The 17,987-nt window shown below is 39.5% G+C and overlaps 4 protein-coding genes across 4 annotated transcripts; 2 read left to right on the top strand and 2 right to left on the bottom strand.

The window, feature by feature from the left end:
- Window positions 1-449: 449 nt before the first annotated feature.
- On the bottom strand, window positions 450-6,055 carry LOC131781753 (capsule biosynthesis protein CapA-like). Its single transcript, XM_059098467.2, has 7 exons — window positions 5,847-6,055; window positions 4,864-5,107; window positions 3,948-4,092; window positions 3,455-3,622; window positions 2,045-2,278; window positions 1,038-1,096; window positions 450-756 (listed from the first exon to the last, which is right to left on the bottom strand). Exons 1-7 carry the CDS (start codon window positions 5,911-5,913, stop codon window positions 615-617), a joined length of 1,059 nt encoding a protein of 352 aa, XP_058954450.2. The 5' UTR covers window positions 5,914-6,055; the 3' UTR covers window positions 450-614.
- A 653-nt stretch (window positions 6,056-6,708) lies between these two features.
- On the bottom strand, window positions 6,709-7,726 carry LOC131781742 (neuropeptide Y receptor type 6-like). The gene has a single exon (XM_059098454.2). It carries the CDS (start codon window positions 7,642-7,644, stop codon window positions 6,709-6,711), a length of 936 nt encoding a protein of 311 aa, XP_058954437.2. The 5' UTR covers window positions 7,645-7,726.
- An 883-nt stretch (window positions 7,727-8,609) lies between these two features.
- On the top strand, window positions 8,610-9,508 carry LOC131781733 (adenosine receptor A3-like). Its single transcript, XM_059098447.2, has one exon. It carries the CDS (start codon window positions 8,610-8,612, stop codon window positions 9,504-9,506), a length of 897 nt encoding a protein of 298 aa, XP_058954430.2. The 3' UTR covers window positions 9,507-9,508.
- A 744-nt stretch (window positions 9,509-10,252) lies between these two features.
- On the top strand, window positions 10,253-17,836 carry LOC131781723 (arylsulfatase B-like). The gene is made up of 10 exons (XM_059098439.2): window positions 10,253-10,375; window positions 11,688-11,814; window positions 12,376-12,535; window positions 13,406-13,518; window positions 14,030-14,176; window positions 14,424-14,594; window positions 15,113-15,282; window positions 15,570-15,825; window positions 15,984-16,233; window positions 16,989-17,836. Exons 1-10 carry the CDS (start codon window positions 10,332-10,334, stop codon window positions 17,393-17,395), a joined length of 1,845 nt encoding a protein of 614 aa, XP_058954422.2. The 5' UTR covers window positions 10,253-10,331; the 3' UTR covers window positions 17,396-17,836.
- The last annotated feature ends 151 nt before the right edge of the window (window positions 17,837-17,987 follow it).

Raw genomic sequence — 17,987 nt, 5'->3', positions numbered from 1 at the left:
CGTACTCAACTGTTGGTTTTTTTTTGGGGGGGGGGGAGGGGAGGGAGGGGTGTTTTGAGTATTTTTCCAGCGCTGCTGTCAATAGACCTCTTCAGCTTGTATGCTTTGTGTATTTCAGGTCGTGTGACGATACTCTAGGGAACTGTTTCTTTTAAATTTTTTCTTTCAAATTTCCTCTTATTCACGTCCAGACGTACGCATATGTAATTTATAAGTAAAGCTGGCAATTAAGACCTGAAACGGTAAACTAAGAATACAAGCTGTAGAAACAGGGCAGGGGTAAGTTTCTAAAGAAACTGTGGTGTTGCGTTAGTGGAAGAGTAAATTGGCCTTCGTTTAGAGTTTCAAAGCTGATGTTTAGAGCGTTAGCCCTTCGTCCGAGCAGAACCTCCCGTTCTGACGGAGGGCTAACGCCCGAAACGTCAGCTTTTAAACTCTAAACGGTGGCCAAGTTACATTATTGACTCGGACGATAATACTAAGTTACCTTGTTATACAAGCTGTAGAGGTCTATTATAAAGTAATTCCTCTTAGAACTTATTCTGGCTTTAACTGTGCGGCCAGAAAGTACGTCCAGCGACTCTCTGGTCTGTATATGGCAGCAATACAGAGTTTCAGTATCTCAAACACGCCTTATCGGCTTGGCCACATACATCGGACCATTTAAATTTTGTGACTGGAGTCGGTTGGATGCAGTGGTTGGTTTTGTTAATTCTGATCTCATAAGGCAGAGATTGCACACGTATTATCCCATTTCTTTGAAAAGAAAAATTAAGAAAACAAAAAAATGGTGTTGATAATTGTCATAATAGTTAGAGTAACAGGTAAAAAGACGTGGAAGAACTGTTCTCTACTACGATTTGCATCCAAGAATACCGCAGTCACGTGGCCTGAACGACGTAAGTGCCAGGCGCATGGGAAAGAATAGCTGTCTCCTCCACGCTCCTTCGGTGGCTTATTCATCTCTTTGTTTTATGATTTTTTTAAAATTAATTGTTGCTTTCTATTTATGGGAATTAACAGACAATGATCAGTACCTGGAAACTTCAGCTCGAATGAGGCGTCCTTGCTGGAGGGCTTTGAAAGGAACTGTTATCTAGAAAAAAAGATTTCAGATTAAAAGTTGAATTTTTAAAATATCATCATAAAGAAAAGTCTTTCTCTTAAAAAAACAAAAACAAAAAAAACAAAAAAATTGTCACATCAGACAAAAGGAGTATTTCCCAGCCAAACAGAAATCAGACATGAATTATTTAACAGGCTGAATTTCGTGCACTTTTCAATAGGTTCTTACCTATGATCTGTTAGAGAACAGAAGCACAGATGACGTCACCCGTTTACATTATTTTGCTCCTTTACTATATAAGGCAATTCCATGTTGCCGTGGGTTTGTTCAGTAATACATCACAGAAAATTCAAAATGTGGAAAGAACATCATTCAGTGACACACTTACACTCGCCTGATGTGCCACTTTTTTTTGTTCATACCACATTTAGGTGCCATGTGTGATTTATCACGGAACAGACGCACGGCAACATTTATGCACGCAACTTTCGACCTCTGTACGGTAGTCTAGCTTTCTACCGGCTCAGCCGGTTGGCCAACTCCCATTTAAGGGCTCCTGAGATGAAACTCGACCAGAACACAATCTGGTAATGGTTTATATTTTTAAAGAAATCGTTATTTAGCCCTTTACATCCAAACATCAGTATGCATATTCTCCATAATCTCTCTATACATTTCTTAAGGTTCTGAAAAGGAGAATTTGTTTAACGATCAAGAACTTCTTTAGTTGGTGATCGTTTCCCTTATTCTCATGACTTGAATGTTTTATTCAGGGGTGATCTTGTAAGGAGGAATTAGCTCCCAGTCTCTCTTAGGGGTTAAAGAGTTAACAGAATCGGGTTCATTTTTAAAATTAGGGCGTAATAAGATGCATGGTACATTTAAGGCAATAATAAAATCGGAATTAAGGGGCTCTTTGACAGCTTGAATTCCACAATAATTTGGTATGCACATTTCACTCTTGGATGTAATGCTTACGTTCTCCTTATCTGGAGTATAGTCATGGACAAAAAGTAAGTTTCCCACACTGTAATCAACAAATCGGCTGTCAAAGTAGCTGTAGGGTTGTTGTATGTGGGGATGGGCACCAATGACCAGCTGGACGCCGAGTGACGTCAGATGCTGAGCGACCTCTCTCTGCAAGTTGTTCATTCGGGGACGGTATTCTCTGCCCCAGTGCATCAGAACAGCGATCACGTCCACGTTCTTTGCCTGAGCGAGTCAAACAAGTAGACACGAATTTAGATTCCATTTTTTATGGTGTAAAACATCCAGATCGCTTGAAGGCAAGGAGCCCTTGAACATATTTGATCACTGGACCGTTATGTCGCATTGCGATAGATTGTTGTGAACGAAAACCCATAGTAAACACGAGGAGCCAATGAGGACTCTTTAGAAACACGCCAACTGACTCAAGCGCAGGAAAACGAGTGCGGTCAAGTCACGATTGGTTTTGGTTTTGCATTTTATCGGTTGAGAGATTGGGGCGAGTTTTTTTTTTTCCAGACCAATCACAGATTGAGTGGAGAAAATCAAACCCAAGCAACACTGGAATTAATTTTGCTTGTAGCTTATAGCTCTATCAGTAAGCTGCTAATAAAGCAATTGCAGGGTAAACCTTTATATATAAATACTTCAAGCCTCAACGAGGATTGAACCTGCGGTGTTTCCCTGATTCCTTTCAGTCTCTTCGATTCAGTGTCCCGACTGCTAACAATGAAACTAGGAGGCCACGGTTTAGGAGCGAAGCAAAGGTAAGGGGGGGGGGGGTTTGAAGGATTTTGGGGGGATCACATGGTTTCCAGGGGGAACAGAGGGGGATCAGTCGGTATTAACAGAGTATAAAGGGAAGAGGGACTGAAGAAAATTGACTTCCAATGAGGGGGGGAGAATTAGTATAAGTCAGAGCTCGGGGGAGGGAGGGAGGGTCAGGTCAATTTTATCGTGACACAAATAAACTCGTTCGAGCACCCCCCTAGGGGATTGATAATAACCTGCCCTTAATGCTGAAGCGTTCTTCGTTCCACCTTAAGGAGCGTGATCATCATGAGTCAGTTGTTTGAGGGAACAGAGAAGGAAAGACGGTCAACTTTGAGTCCGGCGATGAAATGGAAGTTTTCGATTTTTCAGATCCTAGTATAATATTATGTTGGGCGTGTGTTACCTTTGAATCTAGTGATGGCTTTGCTCACCGTAGTCACTGTGGTGCAGTCGATGGCCTGAGGTTGGATTCCAGTCTTGGAAACTGAGAATTTTTCGATTTTCCCACGCAAGTGATGGGAGGAAATAACATCTCTCTCCAGTTATTAGGTATTGACTTGATGTATGGCACCAAATGGGGCAGCACAAACGATTTAAAATATACAGTAGGACTAAGTAAGTTGTTACCTTCAAGTCGTTGATGTCCTTAGTAGCGATCTCTTTCTGGTAAAGAGCGGCTCCCGACTTGAACATTTTCCGGACCTCACTACAGTTTTTATATCTTGAGCTACTTTGAGTTATACAGTAAGCAAGAATCCCAATCCTTATTGATTTCTTCTCCATAATCAGAGGAACCTAAACACCGATAACCAGATTTAGTAATCAGAGTACTGCGTTACCATTAGTCGGAAAAAAAAAATGTCAGTTTGTCCATTGATTAAGCCAGGAAACTGTCGATGAATTTTCCATTTCTGGTCAAAGTAAAAAAAAGTTGTTGCAAATAGGTTATCAATGGAAGACATTTTTCGAGGACTTGTATTACCCTTGGGAAATCGCCCAAGCGATCAATTTTACAAATGATTTTTTAATGATAAAGATAAAAATTGTATGGTCTTCCATGGTCAGAGTATACCTCTCCTTTGAAACTCTTGAGGGTTATTATAGGCAAATCTGCTGTTACCTGACGGGAATTGTAAGGTCCATATGTAACACCAACAGTTTTTATTCCAATCTCTTTCAATGCATTAACTGTATAATCCACTGGAAGCTCACCAAAGTCGTTCAAGTGATTGTTTGCTAATGTCATCACATCAAACCCTGCGAAACTGTTGGCAAAGAGAAATTTGAGTACCGGCAACATGTTGGAGAGTTGATATATATCTGGGGTTGCATTGGTTTGGTTAACTTCAAGTTGTAATTGGTTAAGCAAATTCGCGACAACCCCTCAAACAATTATTAAAAACTTGAGCCGATTGCGCCGTGGCCAGTCGCGTTATCTTTCGCTTTAGGTCTTTGCGCGACATCACTTTGAGTTCTCATTGGCTTCTGGTCAAAACCTTCGTTCCAATTGGTCGTAGGGGTCACTTTTGTGATGGGTTTGCAACAAAATATCAGAATACCCACTTAAAGGTCTTAGCAGTGTTGCAAGAGATTATCGACGAAATAGGCTATGTATCTTCAAGAAATTCTGTCTTTGGGGCTTCTTTGGACTCAACAATAGACTCAGCCACGAAGATTCTCAAACGCAGCTTATGAGAGAATAACAGGTAATTTAGTGTTAACAACTAAGTTAGCCACCGTAAAGGGTAAAAAAGCTGACTTTCCGAGCGTTAGCCCTTCATCAGAGCGTTTGACGAAGGGCTAACGCTCGAAACGCCAGCTTTTTTATCTTTTACGGTGGCTAATCTACGTTTTCAACTTAGTTGTTAACACTAAATTACTTGCTATACTCTCCCACCGACACAGCACCACAGTTTCTTTAGAAACTTACCCCCCTTATTCATTTATGAGAGAATAGTTGATGTGATATCACACTTAAAAAAGTGTGGTAAACTAAGTTTTTTAATAGCCGCAAGCACGTGTGAAACAATACGAACCTCAATGCTGGGGCACTTTTCTTTTCAGCCTCCAGAAATATTCGTTTCCCAACCAGGACTCTACCAGACAGCGCTTGCTTGGGAACGAAGGGCGACTCTAGGTTTCCAAAGGCGATGTCGGCCTCTCGGATGTACTGTGCCACCCGTTTTAAGGTATCGTTGTAACTGTAAAGGTGACGTTTGACATCAAAGCGAACCGGGTCCGAGAAATTGATATCTCCGGCAAATACAAGACTTAAGGTATCTGCAAAATTTAAGTGTCTTTCAAGTTAGCCTCGAAATACATTTCTTAAGAACCTTTTAAGATCCTTTGCTACTAATATTTCGGATTTCTCTACGATTACTAGCCACGTTAGCATGGAATAACACCTGGAAAGATCGCTAATTTATGTGTCCTCGCGAACTATCCTATATCAATGGTGGAACAGGAAATAGCTTCTTTCTAAAGGATTTCCTAGCTCTCGTCCTTCCAATCGTTCAATTTAACTCAAACACACAGTTAAAGAGGCTCTCAATGGGGTTAACCGTTAGCCGTAAAATGGCAAAAAAAATTAGACGTTAACCGTTAATCGTAAACAAAGTTAACCGTAAAAATCTTAATTTCAAACGTAACGGAAATAATTTAACCGTTGATCGTAAAGTGGCTAATGTATTAATCTGTAAGCCTTCACCCCGTTGAGACCCTCCTTAGAAGGCTGTTGTGAATCATGTTCCGTATCAAAAAAAAATCATAGTTTTCATTGTTTTTATCCATCAAAGGTTGTTACTGCCGAAAAAAAAAAAGAAAGCGTATTCGGTTTAAAATAGAGCCAGAGATCAACATGACAAGCTTAGGAAACAAAGTAAAAATACTGAATAACTTTCTAGTCAGCTCCTTTGTCAGTATCAGAATTTTATAATACCACACACTTAGGAGGAATAAAAGAAATGGAATCTTCCTCGTGAGTGTATCACCACTGGCATAAATTATCTATCCCAAATACCTTTTGCTGCTTCGTTGAGGACACCAAAAGTTGACATTAGAGTAAAAAGCGTCCAAATATGGTCCATTTCGTGATAGAACTGTTACAGCTTATGCGACTGCTCGAGCTTGAACCTTCTTTAGAGGGGGTACAGGTTGTTTTATAACTACCAGAAAACGGTTTCGTCTTGTCACTGAGGTTGAATTAATTTTACCAACGGTAGAGGTCATTTCACCAACAAGAGAATTTATTTCCACAACAGGAGAAGTCATTTATAAGCCGTCAACACTGTGTCTGTTTAAGATGATAAAAGTTTCATTTACATATACAATGCAATATGGCACTTTCGTGATTGGACTGGTTAAGTTCATTGATCATGACCCTCACTGGTATACACGTGAGGTTTAAAAAGTGAGGCATGGGTTGGAACCCCTGTTAAAGCTATGTTTTCTTTTTTTTCACGCAATTTCTTAGATTAAAATTCATCTTGGAGGATCATTTCCTCTTTGTTATCATCCACGTTTTAAAAGAGAGTACTTTTCAATAAGGTGTCGAAAGTTATTCAGGGTTGATTTTTTTTCGCTTTACTTCATCTCGTGAAAAAAAAAAAGAAAACTCGAGCAATTTTCTAAACCAATCAGAGTCGAAACTTAAACTACCTGTGGCTTGGTCACCCGTGTTTTTCCCGCACTTTAGGCAGTTTGCGCGTTTTTACCTTGAGTTCTTATTTGCTGCTCTTAACAAATTTTCTCTCGTCTATGAAAATTTTTCATTTATTTTAAAGAAAAACAGAAGTCGCTAAAATTCACCTCACTCCTCCATCACCTTTATAGCTCAATTGAAAGTAAAGCAATCCAATTTTTACCAATTCTTATTTTAAGTCTTATTGGAAACGTGCTTTTGAAATGCAACTTCGAAAAGTCCGGACAACCTCAGATCGAAAATTCGCATTTCCAAATGAATAAATAAATGGATGAATAATAGAACTAGTCAATGAAATACTAATTGCAATTTTCATGACTGAGATATCTCCTATTCGAACTTTAAAATCGTAAGCTGTTGCAAGAGTGCTACACATGAGAGGTCCCCAGCTTAAAAGGAAACTCGCAGTGATTATGACCAGCATACTCAAGGCTTTGTATTTGGATCTTATGTAAAATGCACTCAATTTTCGCGTTTTTGCTCTGTCTCGTAGATAAATGAATATTTGGTAATACGATCGCGAAATTATTGCTAAGGGAACAAAAAAAGCAAACAAGAAGTAGATAGTAACTGATATCATGCTTGAAAGCCGGCCACGTGGTAGAAGGCAAACAAATAAAGGTTTTTCATGGATATTTTGTCGCCCAAGCATCTTCAATCTCGGGCTGAGAGTAGCGCTCAGTGACATAGGAATTGATAAAATGAGCGTAAACAGCCAAATAAAAGCAATCCTTGTCTTTCGGTGTTTATCCATTGTCATAGCTTTTATGGAATTTATGATGTGTTCTTTGCGGTCCGTGGCGATTCCGACAAGAAGTATAAAAACAGCAGCACAGAATGCCTGCCGCCAAAATATAATCACTTTGCATTCGGCATCCGAAATTAAATGATGATTATTTCTGTTTAAAAAGTAGATTTCTAAAACAGCCAGTGTCGTTCTGTAAACAACTTCTGCCACCGAGAGTTGGAAAACGTAAAAATTGGAGATACTTTTCTTCGTCAGTTTGCAACGAATCATGATAAAACAGACGAAGAGATTGCTTGCCAGTCCGAGGGCTAAGAATACTGAATCTAAAGTCTGAGATGCTTTCTGGAACTGAGTTGCTGCGGAATTCATCGTCACGGCAGAAAGTGGTGATCGCAAACTTGATTGAAACTCTTACAGATGATTAACCAAACGAAGAGAAGTTTATGGAACTGCCAGATTAATCCAAATTCAAGAGTCTAGAAATATGAAACGAAGAAAACAAATTTCCTCCGGAAGGCAGACCGAAGGGTGCTATACAGCTGAACTTGTACGAGCGAAGGAAGTTTCTCCACAAGCACTTGTAAATCTACTCATGAAACTGTCTGTAAAGTCCTCTTTGATGGCGAGAAGATGTCAGGCAGATATAATTACGCGGTTTACATCTGTTTTTGAGTAGGACTAAAGAACATTTGCAAATCAATTAACCTTTCTTGAAGTGTCAAGCGGAAATTATATAGCTAAGTTTATTGCACTTCTAAAATAAGTTGGCTTTGTGTAAATAATAAAAGGAAGGTGGGAAAACCATGTTTACTTTTCTAACAAAAGCCTTCCCCCTTAAAAAGCGCGTTCTTTCAAAACTTGTCGTTTCTCTTGCCAAAGCACCATGGGGGATTTATTTATTTTGCTGCTTGGAGTTTCCGAGATATGGAAGATATTCGGTCAACTACTGAGTGTACAAAATTTTTTTGGTGGTTAAGACTTTCAGTTCTAATAAAAGTAACTTATTCTGTTCGTTCTATTTAATCACTATTTCACACAGGAAAACTTGCCTAAGAAAATATTCGCTTGACCGAAATGTAATTACTTGGCACAGAGAGTCACGAACGAAATGTATTTAATTAAAATTTTCTCCAGTATGTACACATGTGGTACTGTTATTCTCGCCGTGAAATATAATCTGGAAGCCGCAACTACAAATCAAGGATTTTAATAACGTTATTAATTAATCTGTACAGCTGCTCTTCATGTAAACAAGAACGTTGGAAATAATGATTAAGTAAAATACAAGAAGAATTTAGAGCTGTGCATTTAACTCCGGCGAAAAATTACTTCTAATGGCCACCGCCAATGTTTCCTGTGCGAATGAGATTCCGTTCCTCATGTTTCTTCAAACAGATGTTTCTCTGCTCATTTGCGCCGTTTTAAACTGCTTCTTTGCCGCTACAACCACGGTGGGAAATTTATTGATTATTATCAGCATCTTTCGCTCTCCAGCTTTGCGTTCGACGGCAAATTTTTTGCTTCTTGGCTTAGCTATTGCTGATTTTGGAGTAGGCGTGGTATTAGAGCCGCTGTACATTACAGTCTTGCTCAAACTTTTCATGGCTTCGCCTGTCAGTTGCACCTTGGTAGTTTCTTTCACATCCGTTTCGTCGTTTCTAGTTGCAACTTCCATGTTTGCCGTCACGGCCATCAGCCTGGACAGATACCTGGCGATTCATTTCCATTTGAGATACAAGGAATTCTTCACGGAGAAAAAAGTCATTTATCTGCAGATTTCTCTGTGGATAACAAGCGGACTTCTCACTTTAACAAGGATGGCGAGTTTTAGAATCTACCTTGTTATCGCTTTAATCATTGTCATAGTTTGTCTGAGTATCATTTGTCTCGCCTACTGTAATATTTTTCTGGTTTTGAGACGGCATCAAGTTCAGATTAAAAATCAAATGCGCACCACAGATAGAATAAAAAACTTGAAGCAATTGCGAAGCTCGGTTGTAAACACATTTTACGTGTTTTTCGCGCATCTAGTTTGTTTCTTGCCATTCGGTTGCCTGACTATAATCGCTAACACTTCACGTACACGAAGCAGAGCCATCATGTTACTTAATTTGCTCTCCACCTCTATTATTTTATTTAACTCATCTTTAAACCCTCTCATTTACTGCTGGCGCCGACAAGACTTTCGAGAGAATGTTAAGCAAACTTTAAAAAACCACTGCTGTTTATGAAAGATTATCAAAAAATATGGCTTTGTTATATTTTGCGTTGCCTGGAGAATTTGATAGGGTTTTGACCAGATTGTAATTTTGTAAATTCGTTTATTTTAGAGCAGTCGCAGAGTACAACGTACTAGCGAGAAAGAAATTTTTTCCTAAGCTATCGGATCTTTTAAACATTGGGATGTAACGAGGTAATTTTAATTATTGTGAAAAGTTAATAAATTTCATTGTTCATAAACACATTTACACGGTCGCTTCTAGCATTAGAGTCAAGCGACAGGAGTAATTCCAGATCGAGGTGCCATCTGATAATTTTCTTTCACGATTTTCTCGCTGGGCTACAAAACAAAACACATAACAGTGTAAGATTCTGACACATTCAAAACAGGAAAAAAATTTTACGGGTTAACTTTTGTTATGACTTATGGCTAAAAGTTGTCCATTTTTACGGAAAACACATAAGTTTTTACTCTAGAGCCTGAATAAACTGAAAAATATTTCAAATAAGTAAATTTAAAGTCCTTTAAGGTGGGGGAAAACTCGGACAATCCCCACGGGACCGTTCCCCTGAGAAGCTGACTCCAAACACGCCTTCGATCAGTAAAACAATTTTAAAAGTTATTTTAAAAGTTATTCAGTCCTAAATACCAGTCTTTTCCTGGCCTGCCTTCAATCGAATAACAACCGGCCAATTGAACGTCCCTTTTGTCCTGATTGACATAAATCAATAATTGATTACGAAAGCGCTGGCTTAATGGAAAGAAAATTTTGTCTAACAGTTTTGATTGGAAAACCGTCGATGTATTGTCTATCTTCTCTGACAAACACCTAGGGATGGAATCGCGGAGAGTTTGGTACAACTTACTTTGGAGCTTTTGGTAAGTATACATATTGAACAAAAAAATGTCGCTTTGAATCAGTTGGCGTCTACTTAGAATACGTTTTGATTGAAAAAATTAATTTCACTTTGACAATTAAGTAATAGATCTCAGGGGTTGTTTTAGCATCAAAAACCCTAAATTTGCTACATTATTTTGAATCTTCGTGGCTCTTAGTTATTTCTGTTGTTAAAAACCTTGCAGAGCAAATTAAAACGGCACCGAACGAATTACGCGAATGTGTGACCTCCAATCATTTCAAGCTAATTAACCGCAGTGTTACCAGCTTTCAACTTCCTCAAAAAAAAAACATAGACGAATAACAGGTGATATGGCTGTTAATTGCTCTATCTTTCATGACCTTTGATTTTAGGCTGCACTCTCTGTGAAGTTTTGTAGCCTACTAATTTGCCTGGGGCTATTTCTAGTAACTGCGTTAACCGCTTAACCAGAAATACCTTGTTAGCCAAGCTATGACAAACAATGCAAGCAGTGAATTAAGGCGCAGCACCCGTTCATTACCGCCTTGAATTCGAACCTCTGATCTTTGTACTTCTATTTATTTTTTTTTTTTCGAAGTACGATCTAAGATGGAATCTTCTTGGTGTAGAATACCATTGCTTGAGAAAAAAAAATGAATTTCTGAAATAAAAGGTGACAACAATTTTTCTGAATCCATTTGGCGTGAAAATGCCACCTGTTCCAACTTGTTCTAATTTGACTGATCGGTTTTCAAGATGAATAGTTTTAAAATAACCTGTTTGAGATATTATCAGTTGTAGTTAAGAACCGACCATCTTAACAAGTAAATGAACTTTAGAACTTTCACCTGGTTTCGCTCATACACGGATTTTCACAGTTACGCGTGCGTATTTCACTGATACTGCAGCGATACGTGCAGTACTTGTGACTGCAGAAGTTCTACCCTCCAAACCCCTCATTTTTGTGCATATAACAGAGCATACCGCAGCCCTTGTTGAAAATGATTAGAGCGTGCACATGTTATGCCATGAAGCGCTTAACTGCGTTTGGTTCAATCTGAGTCATCCCGTCGTAGCTGAACTCGACGACAATCTGCAAGATTCCCATTTAATTTCCAGATAATGTCAGCTTGCTAGTTATTTACTTCGGCTCTTTTTTGATTCGATCAATGCAAAATATTATCTCAGAGCAATTTCAATATATCGCGGCTCTGACCCGCATGTTGTTGTGTGATATTATTGTCTTTATATGAAAAAGAAATCTCTGCACGAGACAAACATTCATCTGTCATTTCTGTTGCTCAAATTCGTTCATAACTTTGCATTTTCAGCCTTATTTTTGTGGTTCTAAACTCACATCACGTCCTTGGAAAGAAGGGAAAGAAGTCGCATTCAAAGAGGAAGCCATCTTGGAAAGCGCCCAGACCTCACATTATTATGATTGTCGCTGATGATCTGGTAAAGAGTTTCGCTAAAAGACTATTTGATTAAGAGATCACTTAAGGTTATTCTTATTTAGTTATTATCAGATTACTCCAGCCGTCGCGAATCTTAAGAAGGTCTGATCTAGAGCTATGTTATCCTGCATCGAGAATTTTGCCACCGAGGACATTTTTATGGAGCTTCTAGTCAGCTCTACCAAGACATTCAAGTAACACGTACCACTCACATGTGTTTAAAAACAAACCAATCACAGAAAAGTATACTGCTTCATGAGGTGATGAGTCACCGGTCGACCTAATCGCCTGAAGGAGACTAGAAATATGCAGCAATATCACGATCCGCTTCTTCTTCCGCATCACTTCTTTATCATGCGTGAAATTCGTGTCTCACTTTGATCCACATGTCACGCTTAGTTTGATCATCGCTCGTTTCCAGACGGAAATTGATATTTCATTAAAGGACCGGTCACTATTTTTTGACCAAAAATTGAAAAAGGATTTAGACTTTTTTCACCATGCACACTTGCCTAAGCTCGCTGATTTTGACCCAGATGATGTAAGTATCGTTCAATTGCAGGGCTGGGATGACGTCAGTTTTCACGGCTCTCGCCAGATCCCAACTCCTCATATGGACAAACTGGCCAATGATGGAGTGATTCTAAACAGTTATTACGTATCGCCAATTTGTACTCCTACCCGGTCCTCTATCATGACTGGAAAACACCCGGTCAACTTAGGTTAGTACTAGTATCCAAGGTTGGAGGCAAGAGAAGATGAGTAGCAGAGAGAGAATTCCATCATATAAGCTGTATTACAAACAAGTCATTATTCATCGTTTGTGGGGTGGGGTGGGAGGAGAAGGATTTGGGGATCACTTGGTCTTTCACCGGGAAAGGAGGGGGAGGGAAGCAGTCGTCGCTAACGGAGTATACGGGGGGGAACTCTAGAAAAATGACCGCCAATAAACCGCCAATGAGGGCGGGGGGGGGGGGGGTCATAAATATTACAGAGCCTTATGGGGGGAGCAGGGGGAAGATAGGCAGATTTTATGAGGACAGAACCCAAATTTTCCCGACCCTCCAGATGATAAACAACGACTAATCCCTTACTATGCCATTCCCTCCTAAAATTATTTTGGATCGACAAATAACCAATCCTGTCTCGTGAAGGTTGCTCACGCGGATGTCCAAAGAGTATATGATTCCCCTCCTAAAAATCGTCAAGTTCTTCACTACGAGCGACATTCTTCTCTTGAGACTTGATATATTGAATCTAAATATAAATTACTTCGTAACATAAATACACATCTCAGTCTCTGCTCTCAAAAACTAAATTTAAAAATATTGGTGCCACATGGTTGCGCGAAAATGAGCAGCTCACCTTGATTCTCATTAGATCTTACTTCTACAAGTACACAAATTATTTGTAAAGGTCTTACGTAAGTGTGAAAATTACTCTTTATCTAACAATCGCTTTGTTTTGACTGAGAACCTCTTCCTTGCCATTTTTGTATTTCAATTAACTTGTCACCTAATTTCCTTCTTTCCGACTAAGAACAGTGAACAAAATGAATATGTGAAGTCTCATTAGTGTTATCATGGTTACAGGTGTTCAACATGGTACCATATTTGGCAGCCAGCCGTACGGTCTTCCCTTGGGCGAGGTTACAACGCCACAGTACCTCAAGGCACTTGGGTACCGGACACATGGCGTTGGGAAGGTAAAATATCGTACCAACCAAAGAAGGGGAAGTATGCGTAAGGATGGCGCCATGTTTAGAAAACTCGCCTTCTTGACCCGAATTTTTCTCCTGGTTTTCCGTTCCCTCCCCTTCCCCGTCCCCACCTTTCCCCCGTCCCCACCTTCCCCCCGTCCCCACCTTCCCCCCGTCCCCACCTTCCCCCCGTCCCCACCTTCCCCCCGTCCCCACCTTCCCCCTTTCCATCAGATAAATCTACTCGTGGAATCAAATCTGAAGGAGAAGAAGAAATGGTGTTAAAGGAGCCATTTGTTCAACATCGTAATTTTGCCAGCTGTTTGTACCATCTGTGACCAGGTTTTAAAATAAAGCTGTGTGTTTTCTGCCTATGTTGTTTTGTCTAAGAAGGGAGAATATCACAAATCTCCCCATTCATGCTTAAGATACTTTCCGCTAGAACAACCTCGTAACAACTTTACCTAGTTTTCCCACGTTTGATGTCGTTGGTGGGAAAACAATTTTTTTCTATCAGTGGCATTTAGGATTTTTTGAAAAGGAATACACTCCAACTTATCGCGGATTTGAGTCTTTCTATGGATTTTGGAATGGAAAAGAAGATTTTTGGGACCACACCTCACTCGAAGATGTATGGGGGACAGATCTACGAAATAACATGAAGGTGAGGTCGATGATGTTCTTTTATGAAGCTTGCTTGAAAACTCAGCGGAGTTAATCCTTTCCTATAAGCAGTTTCATGTGTCTAGCGGTGAGGACGATACAAACAACTTCGTCAAAGGGTCTGGGTACAATCATGGCTCATGGACACAACAATCTTCAGAAGCAGGAACCGTTTTGAAAATTATTAAAGAATACATTAAAAATATGTCACAATGACTTGGTTACTTGAACTTCTTTTCGTTCTACAGCCCGTTAAGAACGAGAGTGGCCATTATGGGACAGAATTATTCACAGAAGTGGCTGAGCGAATCATTGATACTCACAACAAATCCGAGCCGCTGTATTTGTATTTTGCACATCAGGCTGTTCATTCGGGAAATCCAAAAGACCCTTTGCAAGCTCCAAAGAGAGTGCTGAACGTAAGTTGTACAGGTTATATATACTCGAGGCTCAAAGGACACCAAAGTATATACAACTTAAAGGAGTAATGTGCTTTCGAAACTAGAGAAACTTTAAAAAAAAAAAAAAAACACCTTTTCACGTTCTGAGATTCAAAAGGGTAAAGTGAAGGTTCGAAACTTGTCACTTTTCAAATGGGCTCAACTGTCGACTATGAAGGCCGCCATTTTGAAAGCAACTCAGTAACCTGGCTGCACACCCATACGCACGTAATGACGAGCAGCGTTGCTTGCAGTTTGCAGACAGCTGCTGCAGGGAAACGTTAAAAATCGTTATTTCGGTCATGAATGCCTCTTTACGTAGATTTTAATTATTCAAAAAGATCATTTGGAGACGGAAAAACGGCGTGAGGTATCCATGTATAAGCCCAGATATGGAGTCCAGTCTTTAAAAATTATCCTCTCCTGAGCATTAGTGTGGCGAGCAGTCTGTTTGCCTGTTTGACTTCAGGTGATTAGCTGTCTTTTTCATCCTTCAGAAATTTCAGCATTTTTCAAAGGAAGACAGAAGAATTTATGCTGCCATGGTGGCGTCTTTAGACGAGTCCGTTGGAAATGTAACTAAAGCTCTCAAGAGAAATGCAATGTTTGATAATTCTGTGATCGTTTTCACGACAGACAATGGAGGCGCTCCATGGGGATTTAACTGGTAAGAAAGAATCGCAGCCGCACACAGAATCAAATAGCAACGAAAGTTTAATTAATGTGGTAATAAGGTACAGTTTTAAATAAGTATCTTTTCCAAAAAAATCAGCTTATTTTAAAAAAGCAGGTGCAAAAATTTCCATGATACGATTTTGCCCCCCCCTCCCCCCCCAAAAAAACCACAGGATTCAAGTGAGAAAAAGAATCAATTTTTCATCTCAGAGTTGCTTAACAAGATCTTTGAAATTTTTCCATTTCTTTTCATTCCCATGCATCTTCTAACCAATTTAGGAATGCGGGATGTAATTACCCACTCAGAGGAGGCAAGGACACACTCTGGGAGGGAGGAGTCCGTGGAGTTGGTTTCGTTCATAGCAAGCTCATCGAAAACAAAGGCCGTGTTAGCTATGATTTGATTGACGTCACAGATTGGTTACCAACCTTCTATCATCTGGCCGGAGGTGACGTCACTAAAATACAAGATAAGATTGACGGTATGAATGTGTGGGACACCATTGCAAATGGGAAGAAATCTCCGCGCACGGAGGTATAAGAAATCCAATAATACATTCATTCAAATTTTCATTCAGGAAAAAACTTCAATTATTTCATTCGCTAACGTTTTTTTTACAAGGATGCCTCATAACAGGACGAATTCAAGTTTCGCACTCAGCTCATTAATTAAATTATTTTACCACATCAAAGGTTCTCCACAACATCGATCCCTTTCGCCGATTTGCAGCCATTCGAGTGAAAGAATACAAGTTAGTCGTGAATCAAGACTCTGATTACAAAATCACTTGGCTTCCGAGGTATAATGTCCCTGGGGAACTGGACTCTCTTCCCCAGCCCTCTACCTTACCTGGCGCGGTTATTGAATGTGGAAAGTGGGACAGTGAAGAAGAGGCTGCATGTAAAAGTGATGTTTTTCCTTGTTTGTTTAACGTGAAAGAAGGTAAAGTAAATTTCATTGCTTTTATAGGGTACAAGTTGATCATGCTTTGTTTGACTGACTAATTGATTGGTTAAGTAGCTAAGCAAGTGATTTGCCAAAACTAAGAACTGAGCTTTTCCGGCTGACTGATGAACAAACCACTCACTTGCTTGACTACCCAAAAACTGTCTGAGTGGCTGGCTGACTTATAAACTGATTGACGTATTAAGCGACCAAAGAAGATAGAAACAGTCTTACTGACTGGCCAGCTAGTGCGTGGCCGGTCGGCTAACTGACTGACTGACTGACTGACTGACTGACTGACTGACTGACTGACTGATTGCCCGACTGATTGGCTGACTGACTTACTGATTGACTTACTGACTTACTGACTGCTTTAATGACTGACAGATTTGCTGACTGACTGACTGACTGACTGACTGACTGAGTGAATGAATGACTGACTGACTGAATGACTGAATGACTGAATGACTGACTGACTGACTGACTGACTGACTGAATGACTGACTGACTGACTGACTGACTGACTGAATGACTGACTGACTGACTGAATGACTGACTGACTGACTGACTGACTGACTGAATGACTGACTGATTGAATAATTGAGTGCCTAAATGACAGAAGGACTGACTGGCTGAGTAACTGACTGACTGATTACAGTCATATTGAGAACGTTCTAAAAGAAAAAAAATACTCAAGATTACGAAAAATACTTTCTACTATAAAATTTGATAATTTAATTTACTTTTTTCAGATCCGTGTGAGTACAAGAATATTGCTCAATCCAACCTTGATACAGTAAAACGTCTTATTTTAAGACTCCTTCATTATCACAAAAAGGCCGTTCCTATATGGTTCCCGGAGAGGGATTGCGATGCGGACCCAGCAAATCATGACGGGTTTTGGGGCCCTTGGAGGTCTTCAGAAGCAAACAAAGCTATTTTAAAGGAAGTAGTTGAGAGCATACCGTCAGTTAATGAAGAGAAGCATTCTAAACGTAAAAAGATTGCAATCGATAAGACAGAACTCGATGAGGAGTCTTTAAGTTTATATAATGAACAGAGCAAGGAATTTGAAAGTATGTTAAAAAATTACCTCAACGAAGTTGATAAACGTAAAAGGAGTGAGACTTCTCCACAGAGAAGTGGCAAAATGAATTAGTGCTGCGTTCAAGAATTTTGGTTTACTGTGAGTACAAAATATGAGAACGCAATAATTTTCAATTGAGTGTCAAATTAATCTGAGATTACTTTTAGTTTCGCTCTACTACGCTCTGTGATTGGTCCAGAAAACTCGCGCCACTTTCTCAACCAATCAGATGTAAAACTAAAACCAATCACGACTTGATTGGTTGTTTTTGTCTAAAGCTCTCAGTGACTGTTATCGGTATTTTCCTCTCTTCTGATTGGTTGTTTCGGTTTTACGCGCGACACTCAATCGAAATGCGCTCTACCTTTACGTGAAAATTGGTTGCAAGTTGTCTTTGCATTGTTTTCGAACACGGCTGTAACATAATATAAAGTTTTGAGCGAGTCTCGTTTGTTTCTGTTATTATTCGGTAATCGCTCGATTGTGGTGATAAGGAAAAAAGTTACGTTTGACGCAAGGGTTAAAATAAAATTTATTTTGGTTCAGAGCTGAGGCCTATATCTACTTCAAAGTGATAAAAAAGGCAATGAAATATTTTATCTTTGAATGTTTTTTTCTCATTTTGATTGTAAATGTTAAATATATATTATGAGTAACTTTCTAG

This window comes from Pocillopora verrucosa, chromosome 1 (assembly GCF_036669915.1).
Source record: "Pocillopora verrucosa isolate sample1 chromosome 1, ASM3666991v2, whole genome shotgun sequence".
In the NCBI taxonomy this organism is placed as follows: Eukaryota; Metazoa; Cnidaria; class Anthozoa; order Scleractinia; family Pocilloporidae; genus Pocillopora; species Pocillopora verrucosa.
The sequence above is the reverse complement of the archived record's forward strand: the minus strand, read 5'-3'. Positions and strand labels throughout refer to the sequence as shown.

What these genes read in the sequence shown, in the direction of transcription:
- LOC131781753 (XM_059098467.2), bottom strand. Translation starts at nt 5,913, where the DNA reads ATGGACCATATTTGGACGCTTTTTACTCTAATGTCAACTTTTGGTGTC. An exon ending in GACCTTACAATTCCCGTCAG is followed by an intron (nt 3,623 to 3,947) that starts GTAACAGCAGAT and finishes ATCGGTGTTTAG; the next exon opens with GTTCCTCTGATTATGGAGAA. An exon ending in ATACTCCAGATAAGGAGAAC is followed by an intron (nt 1,097 to 2,044) that starts GTAAGCATTACA and finishes CTTTTTTTCTAG; the next exon opens with ATAACAGTTCCTTTCAAAGC.
- LOC131781742 (XM_059098454.2), bottom strand. Translation starts at nt 7,644, where the DNA reads ATGAATTCCGCAGCAACTCAGTTCCAGAAAGCATCTCAGACTTTAGAT.
- LOC131781733 (XM_059098447.2), top strand. Translation starts at nt 8,610, where the DNA reads ATGGCCACCGCCAATGTTTCCTGTGCGAATGAGATTCCGTTCCTCATG.
- LOC131781723 (XM_059098439.2), top strand. Translation starts at nt 10,332, where the DNA reads ATGGAATCGCGGAGAGTTTGGTACAACTTACTTTGGAGCTTTTG. An exon ending in ATCTACGAAATAACATGAAG is followed by an intron (nt 14,177 to 14,423) that starts GTGAGGTCGATG and finishes TTCGTTCTACAG; the next exon opens with CCCGTTAAGAACGAGAGTGG. An exon ending in AGAAATCTCCGCGCACGGAG is followed by an intron (nt 15,826 to 15,983) that starts GTATAAGAAATC and finishes ACCACATCAAAG; the next exon opens with GTTCTCCACAACATCGATCC.